General features: G+C 53.1%; 2 protein-coding genes across 6 annotated transcripts in view; one reads left to right on the top strand and one right to left on the bottom strand.

Annotated features, from left to right (window-relative positions):
- Nucleotides 1-10,889, top strand: part of FCHSD1 (FCH and double SH3 domains 1) — an 11,911-nt gene extending 1,022 nt beyond the window's left edge. The window contains exons 3-20 of one of the 4 annotated variants that reach the window (XM_043581492.1): nucleotides 48-93; nucleotides 492-559; nucleotides 903-1,038; nucleotides 1,124-1,260; nucleotides 1,356-1,419; nucleotides 2,220-2,348; nucleotides 2,809-2,931; nucleotides 3,097-3,192; nucleotides 3,604-3,729; nucleotides 4,140-4,244; nucleotides 4,433-4,594; nucleotides 5,468-5,596; nucleotides 5,682-5,765; nucleotides 5,945-6,062; nucleotides 6,179-6,399; nucleotides 7,183-7,270; nucleotides 8,145-8,200; nucleotides 10,782-10,889. In XM_043581492.1, the coding sequence (XP_043437427.1) occupies nucleotides 48-93; nucleotides 492-559; nucleotides 903-1,038; nucleotides 1,124-1,260; nucleotides 1,356-1,419; nucleotides 2,220-2,348; nucleotides 2,809-2,931; nucleotides 3,097-3,192; nucleotides 3,604-3,729; nucleotides 4,140-4,244; nucleotides 4,433-4,594; nucleotides 5,468-5,596; nucleotides 5,682-5,765; nucleotides 5,945-6,062; nucleotides 6,179-6,399; nucleotides 7,183-7,270; nucleotides 8,145-8,200; nucleotides 10,782-10,874 (1,981 nt within the window). In that variant the 3' untranslated portion in view covers nucleotides 10,875-10,889. Of the gene's footprint in view, nucleotides 1-47; nucleotides 94-491; nucleotides 560-881; nucleotides 1,039-1,123; nucleotides 1,261-1,355; nucleotides 1,420-2,219; nucleotides 2,349-2,808; nucleotides 2,932-3,096; nucleotides 3,193-3,603; nucleotides 3,730-4,139; nucleotides 4,245-4,432; nucleotides 4,595-5,467; nucleotides 5,597-5,681; nucleotides 5,766-5,944; nucleotides 6,063-6,178; nucleotides 6,400-7,182; nucleotides 7,271-8,144; nucleotides 8,201-8,328; nucleotides 10,625-10,781 lie in introns of those variants that run through there. The other 3 variants (XM_043581405.1, XM_043581671.1, XM_043581575.1) reach the window with 3 other exon arrangements.
- Nucleotides 8,836-12,607, bottom strand: RELL2 (RELT like 2). 2 transcript variants are annotated; one of them, XM_043582209.1, is made up of 8 exons: nucleotides 12,215-12,607; nucleotides 11,553-12,032; nucleotides 11,094-11,159; nucleotides 10,903-10,969; nucleotides 10,282-10,467; nucleotides 9,635-10,010; nucleotides 9,474-9,507; nucleotides 8,836-9,238 (listed from the first exon to the last, which is right to left on the bottom strand). In XM_043582209.1, exons 2-7 carry the CDS (start codon nucleotides 11,734-11,736, stop codon nucleotides 9,475-9,477), a joined length of 912 nt encoding a protein of 303 aa, XP_043438144.1. In that variant the 5' UTR covers nucleotides 11,737-12,032; nucleotides 12,215-12,607; the 3' UTR covers nucleotides 8,836-9,238; nucleotide 9,474. The 2 variants fall into 2 exon arrangements, with proteins under 2 accessions (XP_043438144.1, XP_043438196.1); XM_043582261.1 differs by having other exon boundaries at nucleotides 11,553-11,799.

Raw genomic sequence — 12,607 nt, 5'->3', positions numbered from 1 at the left:
GAACAGGACTAAACTGTAACACCACCCTGCTCCATTTATCTCCACAGGTCCTACAGCAAGCAGAGGGCAGCCATTGAACGGGAGTATGGGCAGGTATGGAACTCCTTTCTCTGGACTTTGTCTTTTGTTCTAGCCTCCTTTAAACCACCAGCATTGTCTCTCCACACATTCTTCTGTTCTGGTCAAGAGCAAAGGCCTAAACAGAGGGGTGTCAAATCTTTCTTGTGCTACTTGTTGGCTGTGTGACCTTGGACAAAGTACTTAGCCTTTCTTGGCGTTGACATCTTTCTCTGTACAATGGAAATAATAATTGTACCTTCACGTGGGGTTGTTGTAAGGATGGGATAGGTTAATGCATGTAAAGCACTTAGCAAAGTAAGTAGCACATAATATGCATCTGATGAATGGCGTTAGTATACTCTGATCCCATATTTTCCCAGTTGGTGAGAATCTTTGAGAGGTAACTGGGTCTATGATGACTTTCCCACCAGGCACTTCAGAAACTGGCTGGGCCATTCTTGAAGAGGGAAGGGCACCGGAGTGGGGAGATGGACAGCAGGTGGGTCCCATGGAGGTAGGGAGGTCAGGAGACCTAGAAGAGATGAGGAGCTCAGTCTCAGGAATCTATGGGAATAAAGAGTCAGTGAGGGGGGAGGGCACGTGAGCTGTAGGTAGAGCTGACACAGCAGCCAGAGAGGAGCTGACCCAGCAAGGACACTGTGGGTGCGGGCAGAGGGCATGAGTGATCCTTGTGGCTGAGCTAATGGGCTGATCGATTGATAGGCTCCCAGACAAGGGGGATGGGAAAGCACTCTGTCTCTTATGGTGTTGGGGTTGGGGGGGTCTCATGAAGCTTTGGAGTGCTCTCCTCCTCAACACAGACCTTCTATGGGGAGAGGCAGGATGGTGTTTGGTGCCTGGCGCTGCCTGCTGGATGCCACCGTGGCTGGGGGCCAAGCCCGGCTCCAGGCATCTGACCGATACCGTGACCTGGCAGGGGGCACAGGGCGGAGTGCCAAGGAGCAGGTGCTTAGGAAGGTATGTCTATGTGGATGGGATGAAGGAAGGGCTGGCTCAGGGCTGGGGTGATCCAGGTCAGGACTCTGTGTGTCCATGCCCCTAGGGAGCAGAGAACCTCCAGAGGGCACAAGCTGAGGTGCTGCAGTCTGTCCGGGAGCTGAGCCGAAGTCGGAAGCTGTATGGGCAGCGGGAACGTGTGTGGGCCTTGGCACAGGAGAAGGCGGCTGATGTCCAGGCTAGGTGGGGTCGTGTGGAGTTGGGAAGCCTGGCAGGAGGAGGGGATCCAAGGCATGACAGCCAGGCCTAAACTCGACTCCTCTTCCTTGCCTGCACAGACTGAACCGAAGTGACCATGGGCTCTTCCACACTCGAACCAGTCTCCAGAAACTCAGCACCAAGGTTTGGGGGATGTGGATATGAGGGAAGGCAGGAAGGAGGTAGGCAGAGTAGTCTCGTGGTTTGGAAGCCAAGGGCATAAATCTGAGAGACTGGGATGAATCCAGGCTTCCCTACACCTTCAGTCCTTGACCTTGGTTAACCTGATCTCTCCGAATCTCATTTTCTTCATCTGTAACACGGAAATAGTGCATTTCTTTTTATTCCTTTACTGTGCATTTATTGAGGATTCTATGGAGTTCCTGCCTTCAGAGTCTGGTGAATGCCAGACAGATAGTAAATAAACAAATAATCAGACTAAGTGAAAACAAAACAAGGTGCTATGATAAAGGGTAACAGGGTGTAATTTAGAGAGAAAGCTTCTCTGAATACATGGCCTGTCAAGAAGGAGCCAGCCATGCAAAGATCTAGGGGTGGAACATTCCAGGGAGAGGAAATGGTGAGTTCAGGGGCTTTGAGATGGCAATAGCTTTGTGGGCTTGAGGAACTAAAAGAAGACTAGTGTGGCTGGAGTACTGTGAGCAAGGGGACAAGTACTGTGCAAACAGGTCAGAGAGGTCGCAGGAGCAGCTCACATGAAACCTGGTAAACCACAGTAAGGAGCAGTTGGGATTTTATTTTAAATGAACCCAGACACCACCAGTGCATCTTGAGCACGAGTTGTGAGTGTACAAAAGTTTTAGTGTAGCACCAGGTATATAGTAAGCACTCAATAATGTGAGAATCCATTCTGGATATGGATTGGCCTTGGAAGGACCCCAAGGGTCTAGCGGTCCCTGTTGACATGTATTTTCTCTTCCCAGTTGTCTGCCCAATCAGCCCAGTACTCCCAGCAGCTGAGAACAGCCCGCAACGAGTACCTGCTTAACCTGGTGGCCACCAATGCCCACCTTGACCACTACTACCAGGAGGAATTGCCAGCCCTGCTCAAGGCCAGTCCCAGCCCAGATACCCCTGCCTCTCAGCAGAGGGTGGCAGTGTGTGGGAGGGCCTGTCCTTTCTTCCCACCACCACCAGACTAGGTGGTGTTAGGGACCTAGCCTGCTTTGAGTGGGTAGAAGATAGATCCTCTGGTTCTGGTTCTAGTTCTAGCTGACTGCATGACATTGTGCAGAACACTTAACCCCTCTGAACCCCTCATCAGGGATAACTTCTGCTCTGCCTACTTTATAGACTAATGGGGCTCAGAGGAGAGAATAGATGTGAAAATGCTTTTTAAACTGTTAAGGTCTATGCATACGTGAGGGCCTATTATTAGAAGCAGCAATAATGTCTCATTCCTTCCCTCTTTCCAATTCCTCATGCCCATACCAATCTAAACCTGGGCAGAGAGCCTACTTTGCAGTAGATGCTGGGGGAAGGGTAGTGTCATTATCTCAGGGTTCTCTCTAGGCCCTGGTCAGCGAGCTGTTGGAACACTTGAGGGACCCCCTGACCTTGCTAAGCCACACTGAGCTGGAAGCTGCAGAGATGGCCCTGGAGCATGCCCGCCATGGAGCACAGGCAACCTCCCAGGTGAGGGCTGTGCCCTGTAAGACCTCCCCAGAGATCCTCTTTACCCTGCTCTTTCAGTACAGACCACCCACTGCATTATCTGCCTTCTTTCTTCCAAGAGGGGCTGGGGACAGGCTTAGAGAGGTAACCAGTGAGTGCCTACTTTGACCTTTTACAACCCCCCAGGTAAGCTGGGAGCAAGATTTGAAGCTTTTTCTTCAGGAGCCTGGAGTATTTTCGCCCACACCACCTCAGGAGTTTCAGCCTGCAGGGACTGATCAGGTGAGACCACTGTTCATTGGAACCAAACCACATGTAAAGGGGACTGTGGTTTAGGCTTCCTCCCTCATCATCCTTGTCCTGATAATGACTTGGTGACTGTTATGTGGCTTCAGAACTCTAGTTCACCTCCTTCCCACCAGGACACAAATAAACATATTTTATTCCACCTTTCCGGTCCTTGACTGCACTATCCTCATCGTTCTATCTCTATCCCTCAACCCACATCCCATTTTGGGGACTCTCTGTGTCTCTGTGTCCACAGGAAGGCACACCTGTGTCTATATACATAGGTGTGTGCCCTCACCTCTTTGTCCCTGGAGGTCAGGACAGAAAGAAGAAAAAAGGAGGAGACTGTAGTGAAGGAGCAATATCAGGTCTTCCTCACAGCACCTGTGTTCATTGTTCCTGCAGGTGTGTGCCTTGGAGCTGGAGGGGGACGCAGGAGGCATGGCTGGGGACAGTAGCCTGGAGAAAGAGGTTCAGCGCTGGACGAGCCGAGCCGCCCGAGACTACAAGATCCAGAACCATGGGCATCGGGTGAGGTGGGGGGGGTGCAGGTATCATGGGTGGGCAGGAAGAGCTGAGAGATGGGAACCCTGGAATCAATGGGAATGTCATAGGGCTGCAGGCAGGAGGGGAGGGAAAGGTATATTAAGCCAACAGTGTGGCACAGTAGTTAAGAGCACTGGTTTTGGAGTTAGACCCACCTGGGTTCAAATCCTGCTCTCTTGTTTCCTAGTTATGTAACCCAGAGTGAGGGAGTGACTTAACCAACCTCTCTGGACCTCAGTTTCCTTATTATTAGAGTGGGGTTAATAATAATAGCCACCTCATAGGGAAAATTAAATGACATAATACATGTGAAGCAAGTAGCAAAGTGCCATGTCCATAGTAAGTTGTCTCCCGTAGTATTTCTACCCACCCCTGTCCTCTGCCTTCCCAACCAGGTGCTGCAGCGGCTGGAGCAGAGGCGACAGCAGGCTCCAGAGCGGGAGGCTCCAGGCATAGAACAGCGGCTGCAGGAAGTGAGGGAGAGCATTCGGCGGGCACAGGTGAGATGTAGCCCTGTGGCTAGGGCCACTGAGATCCTACCCCCTTACACAACACTCTCCTCCACTCTCTCTGGATGGTGGGGAGTGGGTGGCAGGAGGTAGAAGGTGGACAAACTTGGGGAGGCTTCACCCACCTCCCAAAGGCAGGCCTAGCCATAGCCTTGATTGATCTCTCTTCCTAATGCCAGGTGAGCCAGGTGAAGGGGGCTGCTCGGCTGGCCCTGCTACAAGGAGCTGGCCTAGATGTGCAGCGCTGGCTGAAACCAGCCATGACCCAGGCCCAGGATGAGGTGGAGCAGGAGCGACGGCTCAGTGAGGCCCGACTGTCCCAGAGGGACCTGTCTCCTACGGTGAGCACCCTTCGCTCCGTACTCATACACACCCAGGAAGGTAAAGGGTAGAACTCCCCAGTGGAGGGAAGACCCTGTAAAATGGGGATCATGACCGTACCTAAGTCAAAGAGGTTGTCGTGAGGCATGAATGAAATAAGTATAATTTTTTGCATGGTTTGTAGCATAGAGTGTCAGTGAACTTTTGTCATGAGTACAGTAAAACCTTGGTTTGCGAGCATAATTCGTTCCGGAAACGTGCTTGTAATCCAAAACACTTGTATATCAAAGTGAATTTCAAGAACCATTGGCTCAGTTGTGATCATGTGACATTCAGCATCACATAATACTCATATCGCAAGACAACGCTCATTTATCAAGTTAAAATATATTAGAAATATTTGCTCTTCGTGCAGAACACTCACAGAACAAGTTAATCACAATCTAAGGTTTTACTTGTATAGGATGGTGGTTATGAACTAAGCTCTAAGTACAGATTATAAGTGGTTCGAATACCAGCCACTCTACTTATTAGCTGTGTGACCTTAGAAAGTGACCTAACCTTTCTGAGCCTCAGTTTCCTCCCAAGTAAAACGAGGTTTTCAGTTATGCAAAATATCACTGGGTCATTATGGAGATAAAATGAGGTGATATACATAAGATGTTTGGTGTTGTACCTGGCACAGAGTAAGCACTCAGGACTAATTCTGTGGTGGTTGGTGTTACCCTGCTTGTTGATTTTGCTTTTGATACATGGTGAACAGATGGGGGGGGGTGCCACCTTGGGGAATGATCTGCCAGTGTTCTTTAAGAATAGAGTGGAGGAGTGGGAGATGAAATGGGTGCTTGAGAGTGTGGGGCCCCCCTATGATGTCTGTTGTCTGCCCTCTCCAGGCTGAGGATGCTGAGCTCTCGGACTTTGAGGAATGTGAGGAGACAGGGGAGCTCTTTGAGGAGCCTGCCCCCACAGCCTTGGCCACTAGGCCCCTTCCCTGCCCTGCACATGTGGTGTTTGGCTATCAGGTATCAGGTGGGCATGGGGGTGGTGACCTCCGACAGGTGGGGATGGGAGACAGCCAAGTCCTGAATCCTTCCTTGTGGGGCACAGGCAGGGCGTGAGGATGAGCTGACCATCACAGAGGGCGAGTGGCTGGAGGTCATAGAAGAGGGAGATGCTGATGAATGGGTCAAGGTGGGTATGGACCTTAGATCCTGATCCTGGTGGTGGGCAGGTGGGGAGGGTGCAGTGGGAAGGTCTTCTCTATGGCTTGCAAGGATCCAGCCAGACAAAGCTAGAAGCCTAAGGAGGAGGGCTAGGGCTATGGGCTGCTGAGGCAAGTCTGCTATCTGTTCACATTGCTGGGTGAACAGGCTCGAAACCAGCACGGCGAGGTAGGCTTTGTCCCTGAGCGGTATCTCAACTTCCCGGACCTCTCCTTCCCTGAGAGTGGCCATGACAGCGACAACCCCTCAGGGGCAGAGCCCACAGGTGAGAATGGGAAATTCTGGGTCTGGGGAGCGAGTGTTTGTGGCCCTGGGATATCATAGTCCTGAGGGCACTACCATCCATCAACTCCCCTCAGCATCTCTCCTGGGCTTCTGCAGCTTTCCTGGCCCGTGCCCTATACAGCTACACGGGACAGAGTGCAGAGGAACTGAGCTTCCCCGAGGGGGCACTTATCCGCCTGCTGCCCAGGGCCCAGGATGGAGTGGATGACGGCTTCTGGAGGGGAGAATTTGGAGGCCATGTTGGGGTCTTCCCCTCCCTGCTAGTGGAGGAGCTTCTTGGCCCCCCAGGGCCCCATGAACTCTCAGACCCTGAACAGGTGAGGCTTTCTTCTCCCTGGATCCCCAGACACCTCTGGGTTGACCCTCCCACTCCAGTGAGGCCCCATATTCATCTTAATGCCCCCTCCCTTCTCCGGGTTTACCTCCTATAGTGGCTTGGGTCTCCCAAAGGAGTTTGGCTGGGCAGAGAAGAAGGAAACCCAAACTGTCTTCATTAGAGTTTGATAGTCTTACTTCACTGCTAGGTACATCTGAGTTCATTCCTACTGCATTACCTTGGGCAGTGATATAACCTCTGTGCTTTTGTCTTCACATGTAAAACAGGGTAATAATACCTGTGTCAGCAGCCCACTTGTCATGATTAGAGATAATGGAGGTAAAGCCCCTAGCACAGTGACCCACAGGAGGTTCTTTAATATATGGTACCTGTTGTTACAAGGAAAAGCCTTGGCGTGGTAGTCAGGAGACCAGTTCTAGTTGGGACTTGACCACTAACTGGCTCCATGCTTTTGGATAGATAGCTTAATCTGAGTCTGACCTCTAACATAGAAAACAAAAAAATCCCTACTTCATGGGATGGTGGTGAGGAATGAATTAATTAGTGTATATGAAGTGTCAGCAGAGTGTCTGGGATATAGTTAAGTGTCAGTACATATTGGTTATTGAAGTGTATTATCAGCTAAGCCCCCACCTGGATATAAGCATTTGGTGGCTCTCCAAATTGAGAAGTGATGGGACAGGCATTGAAGACAAGGTGAGAGAAAAAGTTAATGAAACTTTCCCATATGCCAGGAATAACTCTGTGTGCCCCTTCTTCCCAGATGCTGCCGTCCCCTTCTCCTCCCAGCTTCTCACCTCCTGTGCCCACCTGTGCCTTGGATGGAGCCCCTGCACCTGTGCTGCCTGTGGGTGAGTAGAGGGCATTGGAGGCCCTGAGAGTGGAAGAGACAGGAAGAAGGAGCAAGGTTATACTTGACTTCTCTGCCTGCCCTCAGGAACCTCCTCCCTCAGGCTTACAGAAGCATGATGGGGAGAAGAACTTGGGCTTTGGAGGCAGGTGCATTGTTCAGACTTTGCCTGTGACTTGCCAATGTGTGGTTTCAGGAGTTATGTGTAACCTGCCTGGGCCTTTACAGAGTGAGGAGAAATGTCCCTACTTCACTGAGTTCTTGTGAGAGTTAGAAAGATGGGCCTAGCATTGTGTCTGGCACATAACACTCATGCACTTGGTAGCTGTTTTCTCATGATTATTATTTGACAAATTAGCCAGCTTCTCCCAGTGTTTTCCCAGTATGCATTCTCTGCCTCTAATGTTCTTGAATCCTACAAACGTCTTAGTGTGTATCATCATTTTCTTTCTTGGAATGTCTACCTTTTCTAAAACCTTCTGGCACTTCTATTTTCTTCATGGAGCTTCCCTCCTTGATTCCAGAGATCCCTGTGAGCATATTCTGTACCTCCTATACCTGTAGTTCACTTGGAATGATTTAGCATTTATTCATTTTGTTTGTTGGTTTTTCACTCTTAGGTTCCTGGCATGGCCATTGGGAGTGGGAGTGCTGTGAATTCCATCTTCCCCTCTCTGGTACCTTGCACAGGGGCTGATTATACAGCAGGTGCCAAATAAATGTTGAGGATGGATGTAATGATGTATTTTATGGCTCCGATTAGTGACTATTCATTAATGCAACAAATACTTAGAGAGTACCACTGTCGTAAATGCTGGAGATGCAGCAGTGAACAAAATAAAGCCTGAAGACTGACTTGTGGTTCTTGTTTGCAGACCAAGACCTGGAATGTCCTGGACCCCTGGACATGATGGCACCTCGACTCAGGCCGGTAAGGGCCCCTCCCCTGGAGGAGATTGTGTCATTCCAACTTGTCCTTTTTTGTCTAGGGGTTTGACGAAATGGACAGGGATATCCCCAACGGACGCTTCTGGAGCACTGACTGTGTGTTCCCTACAGATGCGTCCACCACCTCCCCCACCAGCTAAAGCCCCGGATCCTGGCCACCCAGATCCTCTCACCTGAAGCCAGGGGACTGCTGTTCCCCAGTGATGCTGCTGTCCCTATTTCCATGATGTCAGAGACCACCCCCTCAATGATCTGAAGTGACCAAGCCAAAAGCTGGAGTCTCCCCCATCTCTACTCTCACCTCCAGGAATAGAAACTTTTCTTCTCCCCCTTTTCGGAGGTTGGAACTCACTCCCCTCCTGATTGTCCTCCTGTTATTTCTAGGGCTGGAACTCCCCCTTTTTCTTCTGCCACCACCCCATCTCTAAGTGGGTTAAATATCTAGAAATCTGTGGGGCTGGAACCAATTCTCCAAAGTCTCGAGTGGCTCCAGCCCATCTGTGTCTCCACCCTGGCTCTGTGACCCACCCCACTCCAGATGCCATGGCCACTGGGTTTGGGGGCTGGAACAGGGGCAAGCCTGTCAAAAGGAGCTGGAGCCAGTATGCAAAACAGCTGTAATGGTCTGAGCGGATTTATTGACAGTGAATAAAGGGCACTAAGCCCAAGCCAGGGCCTGGGCCTCTTGTGCCAAGAGGGCAGGGGGCCTATGGTGCTATTGCTTTAGGGGCCCACCAAGGGCAGGGGCCTGCTCCCAGCTGCCACGCTCTAGCAAATGGAGCGAGGTGACGGGGAAGGGGTCAGGCGGCCTGTTGGCAGGCAGGGGAAGTGAAAGAGACTGAGGGATAGGGGTGGGGAGACTTCTCCCGAGGTCCCCCAGACTGAGACCATGCAACTCCAGATGGAAGTAGAGCTGGTTCCTCAGCTGAGGGCAGAGCTGTCCAGTGGAAAGGAGGGCCTTCATGCCCACCCACCCCCGGCCCTGCCAGCCGGTAGTCCATCAGTACATTGAAGAAGGAGGCTTGGAGGAGAGGAAGGGTAACAGTGTTGCTTCCTATTCAAGCTGTGTCTCAGCTTTTACCCAGGGGCTACAGGACCTTCCCTACCTCCTGGGGCACATGCCCACTCCCCACCACTAAACCAAAGAATGTATAGCAAAGGCCAAGCCCAGGAGTGCAGAGAGCCAATGGGCTTAGGTAGTTTAAGTAGAGAGTGGGAGGATGAGATTATCTGACTTGGGGCCCAGGCAGACTCACCTCACACACCCCCTGCTCCTCGTGGTGCAGACACCTGTGAGAGAGAAGTGGTCAACAATGGAAGAACAGGATGTGGGTCATATCAGGGCCACCTCCCCTTCAATCCAGGGTAGGAGGCAATAAGAGCTGAGCCCACCATAGCCCTGCCCATGTCTTCATACCTGGTGATCTGTGGTGTCCAGTTTGCTTGGCTGTCCAATTGCCTCTCGACTGGCCAGTCCTGGGCTTGGGCCCTTCCCTCCAGCCCCTAGCACTGACTCTGCAGAGGCTCTAGGGTTGCCCTCAAGTGTACAAGGGACTAAGCTACTGTCCCTGAGTCCTCCATTCTGCACCAAGGGACTGGCGAGGGCCAGGGGCTGTGGCCTCTCAGGGGGCAGGCTCTCAATGGCAGGTGTCCCTGCCCTGGGATGCCCTCCCCCAGACCCCTGACTACCCACTATGTCCTGCCCTCCACCAGACCCCCAGCTCCTGTCTGTGGGAGAGCCATCACGATGCTCATGTAGTCCATAGCGCTTCTCTATGTGTGTCACCCGGAACCTGGGAAGGGAGAGAACACTGGGGCTTAGGACCATAATTCAGAGGCTGCTCAGCTTCCCTTTAGCCAGGGACATCCTGGGTTTCATGGCCACTTCCTTCTGGCCTAGGGCAGGGGAGACCTCCCCCAGATGGTGGGGCATACTGTGTAGCCTGACTCCTGCTGTAGTTCACAGTCTAGGAGAACAGAGCTGGGGACCACCTTTGGAATGAGGTGCCTGATCATTGGGGCTCCCACCTCAAACTCCCTTTCCCTGGGGCTTTCTATCCCCACCTGCCCACAGAGAACACAGTGGTCTCCCCAGGCCGGGGGCGGCTCTTTCCTTCCTTGGAGCGTCCCTGACGGACAAGTGGGGGCCTCTTGTTGCGGCTACAGTGGATGCAAGGGGCAGCAGACCCCAGATGCACTGTGTGATGATGGGAGGGGGTTCCGTCCTGCAGGCTGGAGGTAGCATCCACGCTGGACAATAGGGAAGAGGGGAGCAGGAGTGACATTACCATTTCCTTTCCTCTTCCATTTGCTCCTGTCCTTTTCGCTTCTTAAAACATCAGATGCCTCACCTTCCCCAGGCCCCAACACTATTGTATTTATCTAATAAACAATATTAAGACGTTAATGATCATGTGTTCTCCCTCCCAGGGTTGTTTGCTGAAAGCGGGCACTGTTTAACCCAAAAGAGTGGAACAAGGGATAAAGGTTAGGCTTGATGACATCCAGATGGAAGTATAATTTGAAGGAACTCAGATTCCTACAAAACTTCTTTCTTCCTATAGGTTAGCCACCTTTGCGTTCCCCCCACCCCAAACATGCGAAGACATTGGGAAAGGATTGTGCTGGAGGAGAGGGTACTCTCCAAGGCAAGCTAAGTCATGCTGGCCCTTGTTTCCAGCTCACCTGGACAGCTGCACTGTCCCTTCTCCTTCACTGTCCCCCAGCATCTCCTTCAAGGCCTCAGCATTGGCTGAGAGGAGAAGGAAAAGAGGGAGTCAGTGGAGGTGGAGGTCAGGGCAAGAGAAAATTGAGTGGGGACTGGGTGGGGGGGTGGGTTGCGGGGCAGGGAGAGCAAAGGGCCAGACTACACCCACCTTCATTTTGGATGATGCAGCGAACAATCCTCTCTACTGTGTCCTCATTCATGTCATCGTCCTCAGCTGAAGCATGAGAGGTTGGCAAGGAAGCAGGAAATGAGTCAGCTTTGCGTGGACATTACCTGGTGGCTTCTGTGGCTTATTGCTCAAGATCTATCCTTTTGTTTGCCATCATGCTGCATGTTAGCATTTCAGGGGTCAGGGCAGTAAAGATGGGAAAGGTAAGTGGGAGCCCAAGACTACCAACAGTGAGCCCTTCCCACCCATCCTGCCTTTTCTAGCCTTGCTTTCAGGATGGTGTCATCCCACTTGCAGACTCAAGAAAGCATCATTAAGCCTCCCTGAAGGCATGGTAAGGGTTTGGCCTGGGTCTCTTGGCCAGGAAGGCAGAAAGAGGTGTGGGGTGAAGGGTATGGGAGAAAGGTGACTGAGCCAGGTTCTAGGCTCCTCACTCACGGGGCTGGAGCTGGGCATCGTCAGGCTCCGAGCCCCTCGACGTGCGGCAGCGGTAGCCCTTCTTCTTGAGCACGTGGCAGATCATGAAGCCTACGAGGCCCATGAGGAAGAAGACCAGCACAAGCAGGAAGAGCATGTACAGCCCATGTTGGGGCGGTTCCAGGTCAGGCTGTGGTTCCGACATGAGGCCCTGGGGGGCGAGCGCGGGCCAGGGCGCCTCCTGGGGTTAGGGGGCTGCAGCTAGGGACTGGGGGAGGGATAGGAATTCGGTCCTCAGGATCCGAAACTGACAAGCCTCGGAGGTCCGGCCCCACCCCCCTACCCAACCAAGGAGCTGTCCGTGTCAGGGGTGCTGGTCCGGGGCCGGGGTGCCAGACGGCGGATGCGCAAGCCCTCTTCCGCGACCCTGATCCTGCTTCCCCGACGCACAGAGCGTTCCCCTTTCCAGCTTGTCCTGCGCTTCCGTCCCTCCCAAGGACACTGCAGAGCGAGATGGGACGGAATTCTCAGGCGGTCGGCTTAAGAATCGCGCCTGAGTCAGCGTCCGCACCTCCTCCGCGCTGGCCTGAGCCAGGCCTCTGCAGCCCCCTCCCCTGCGGGTATTCCGCACAATGCCACCCCTTTGGGTTCCTCCCATCCAGGCCACCTGGCCCACTCGGTACCGGTGGTTTGGTTCTGGCTCCGGCTCCAGCTCGGGTTCCTGCTCCAGGGGCGTCCTAGTCCGGCTCAGGGCCCCCGACGCCCTCCCGGCGCTCATCCCTTGCTTCCTCCCCCTCCCCCCTTCGCCGCCTCACCGGCTCCGGGCTGCGGCTGCAGATACCGGTGCCGCGGCAGGCGGGGGGAGGGAAGGATGAAGAGGGACGCGGGCTGGTTGGGAGCGGCGGCAGGCTTCGGACAACTCCGACTGTGGGAAGGGGAAGGAGATGGGGGTGGGGGCGCTGCCGCAGCCTCCCTAGGTTCCCAAATGCCTTCGCCAGTCGCCAGCCCAGGACCAGGGGGCGGAGCGCAGGTGTGCGGGGCGGAGAGCTAGAGCCTTGCGCGCTTGTGAGCGCAAG

Source organism: Prionailurus bengalensis, chromosome A1 (assembly GCF_016509475.1).
Source record: "Prionailurus bengalensis isolate Pbe53 chromosome A1, Fcat_Pben_1.1_paternal_pri, whole genome shotgun sequence".
Lineage (NCBI taxonomy): Eukaryota > Metazoa > Chordata > Mammalia > Carnivora > Felidae > Prionailurus > Prionailurus bengalensis.
Note: the sequence above shows the minus strand (reverse complement) of the source record. Positions and strands in the feature narration are given on the sequence as shown.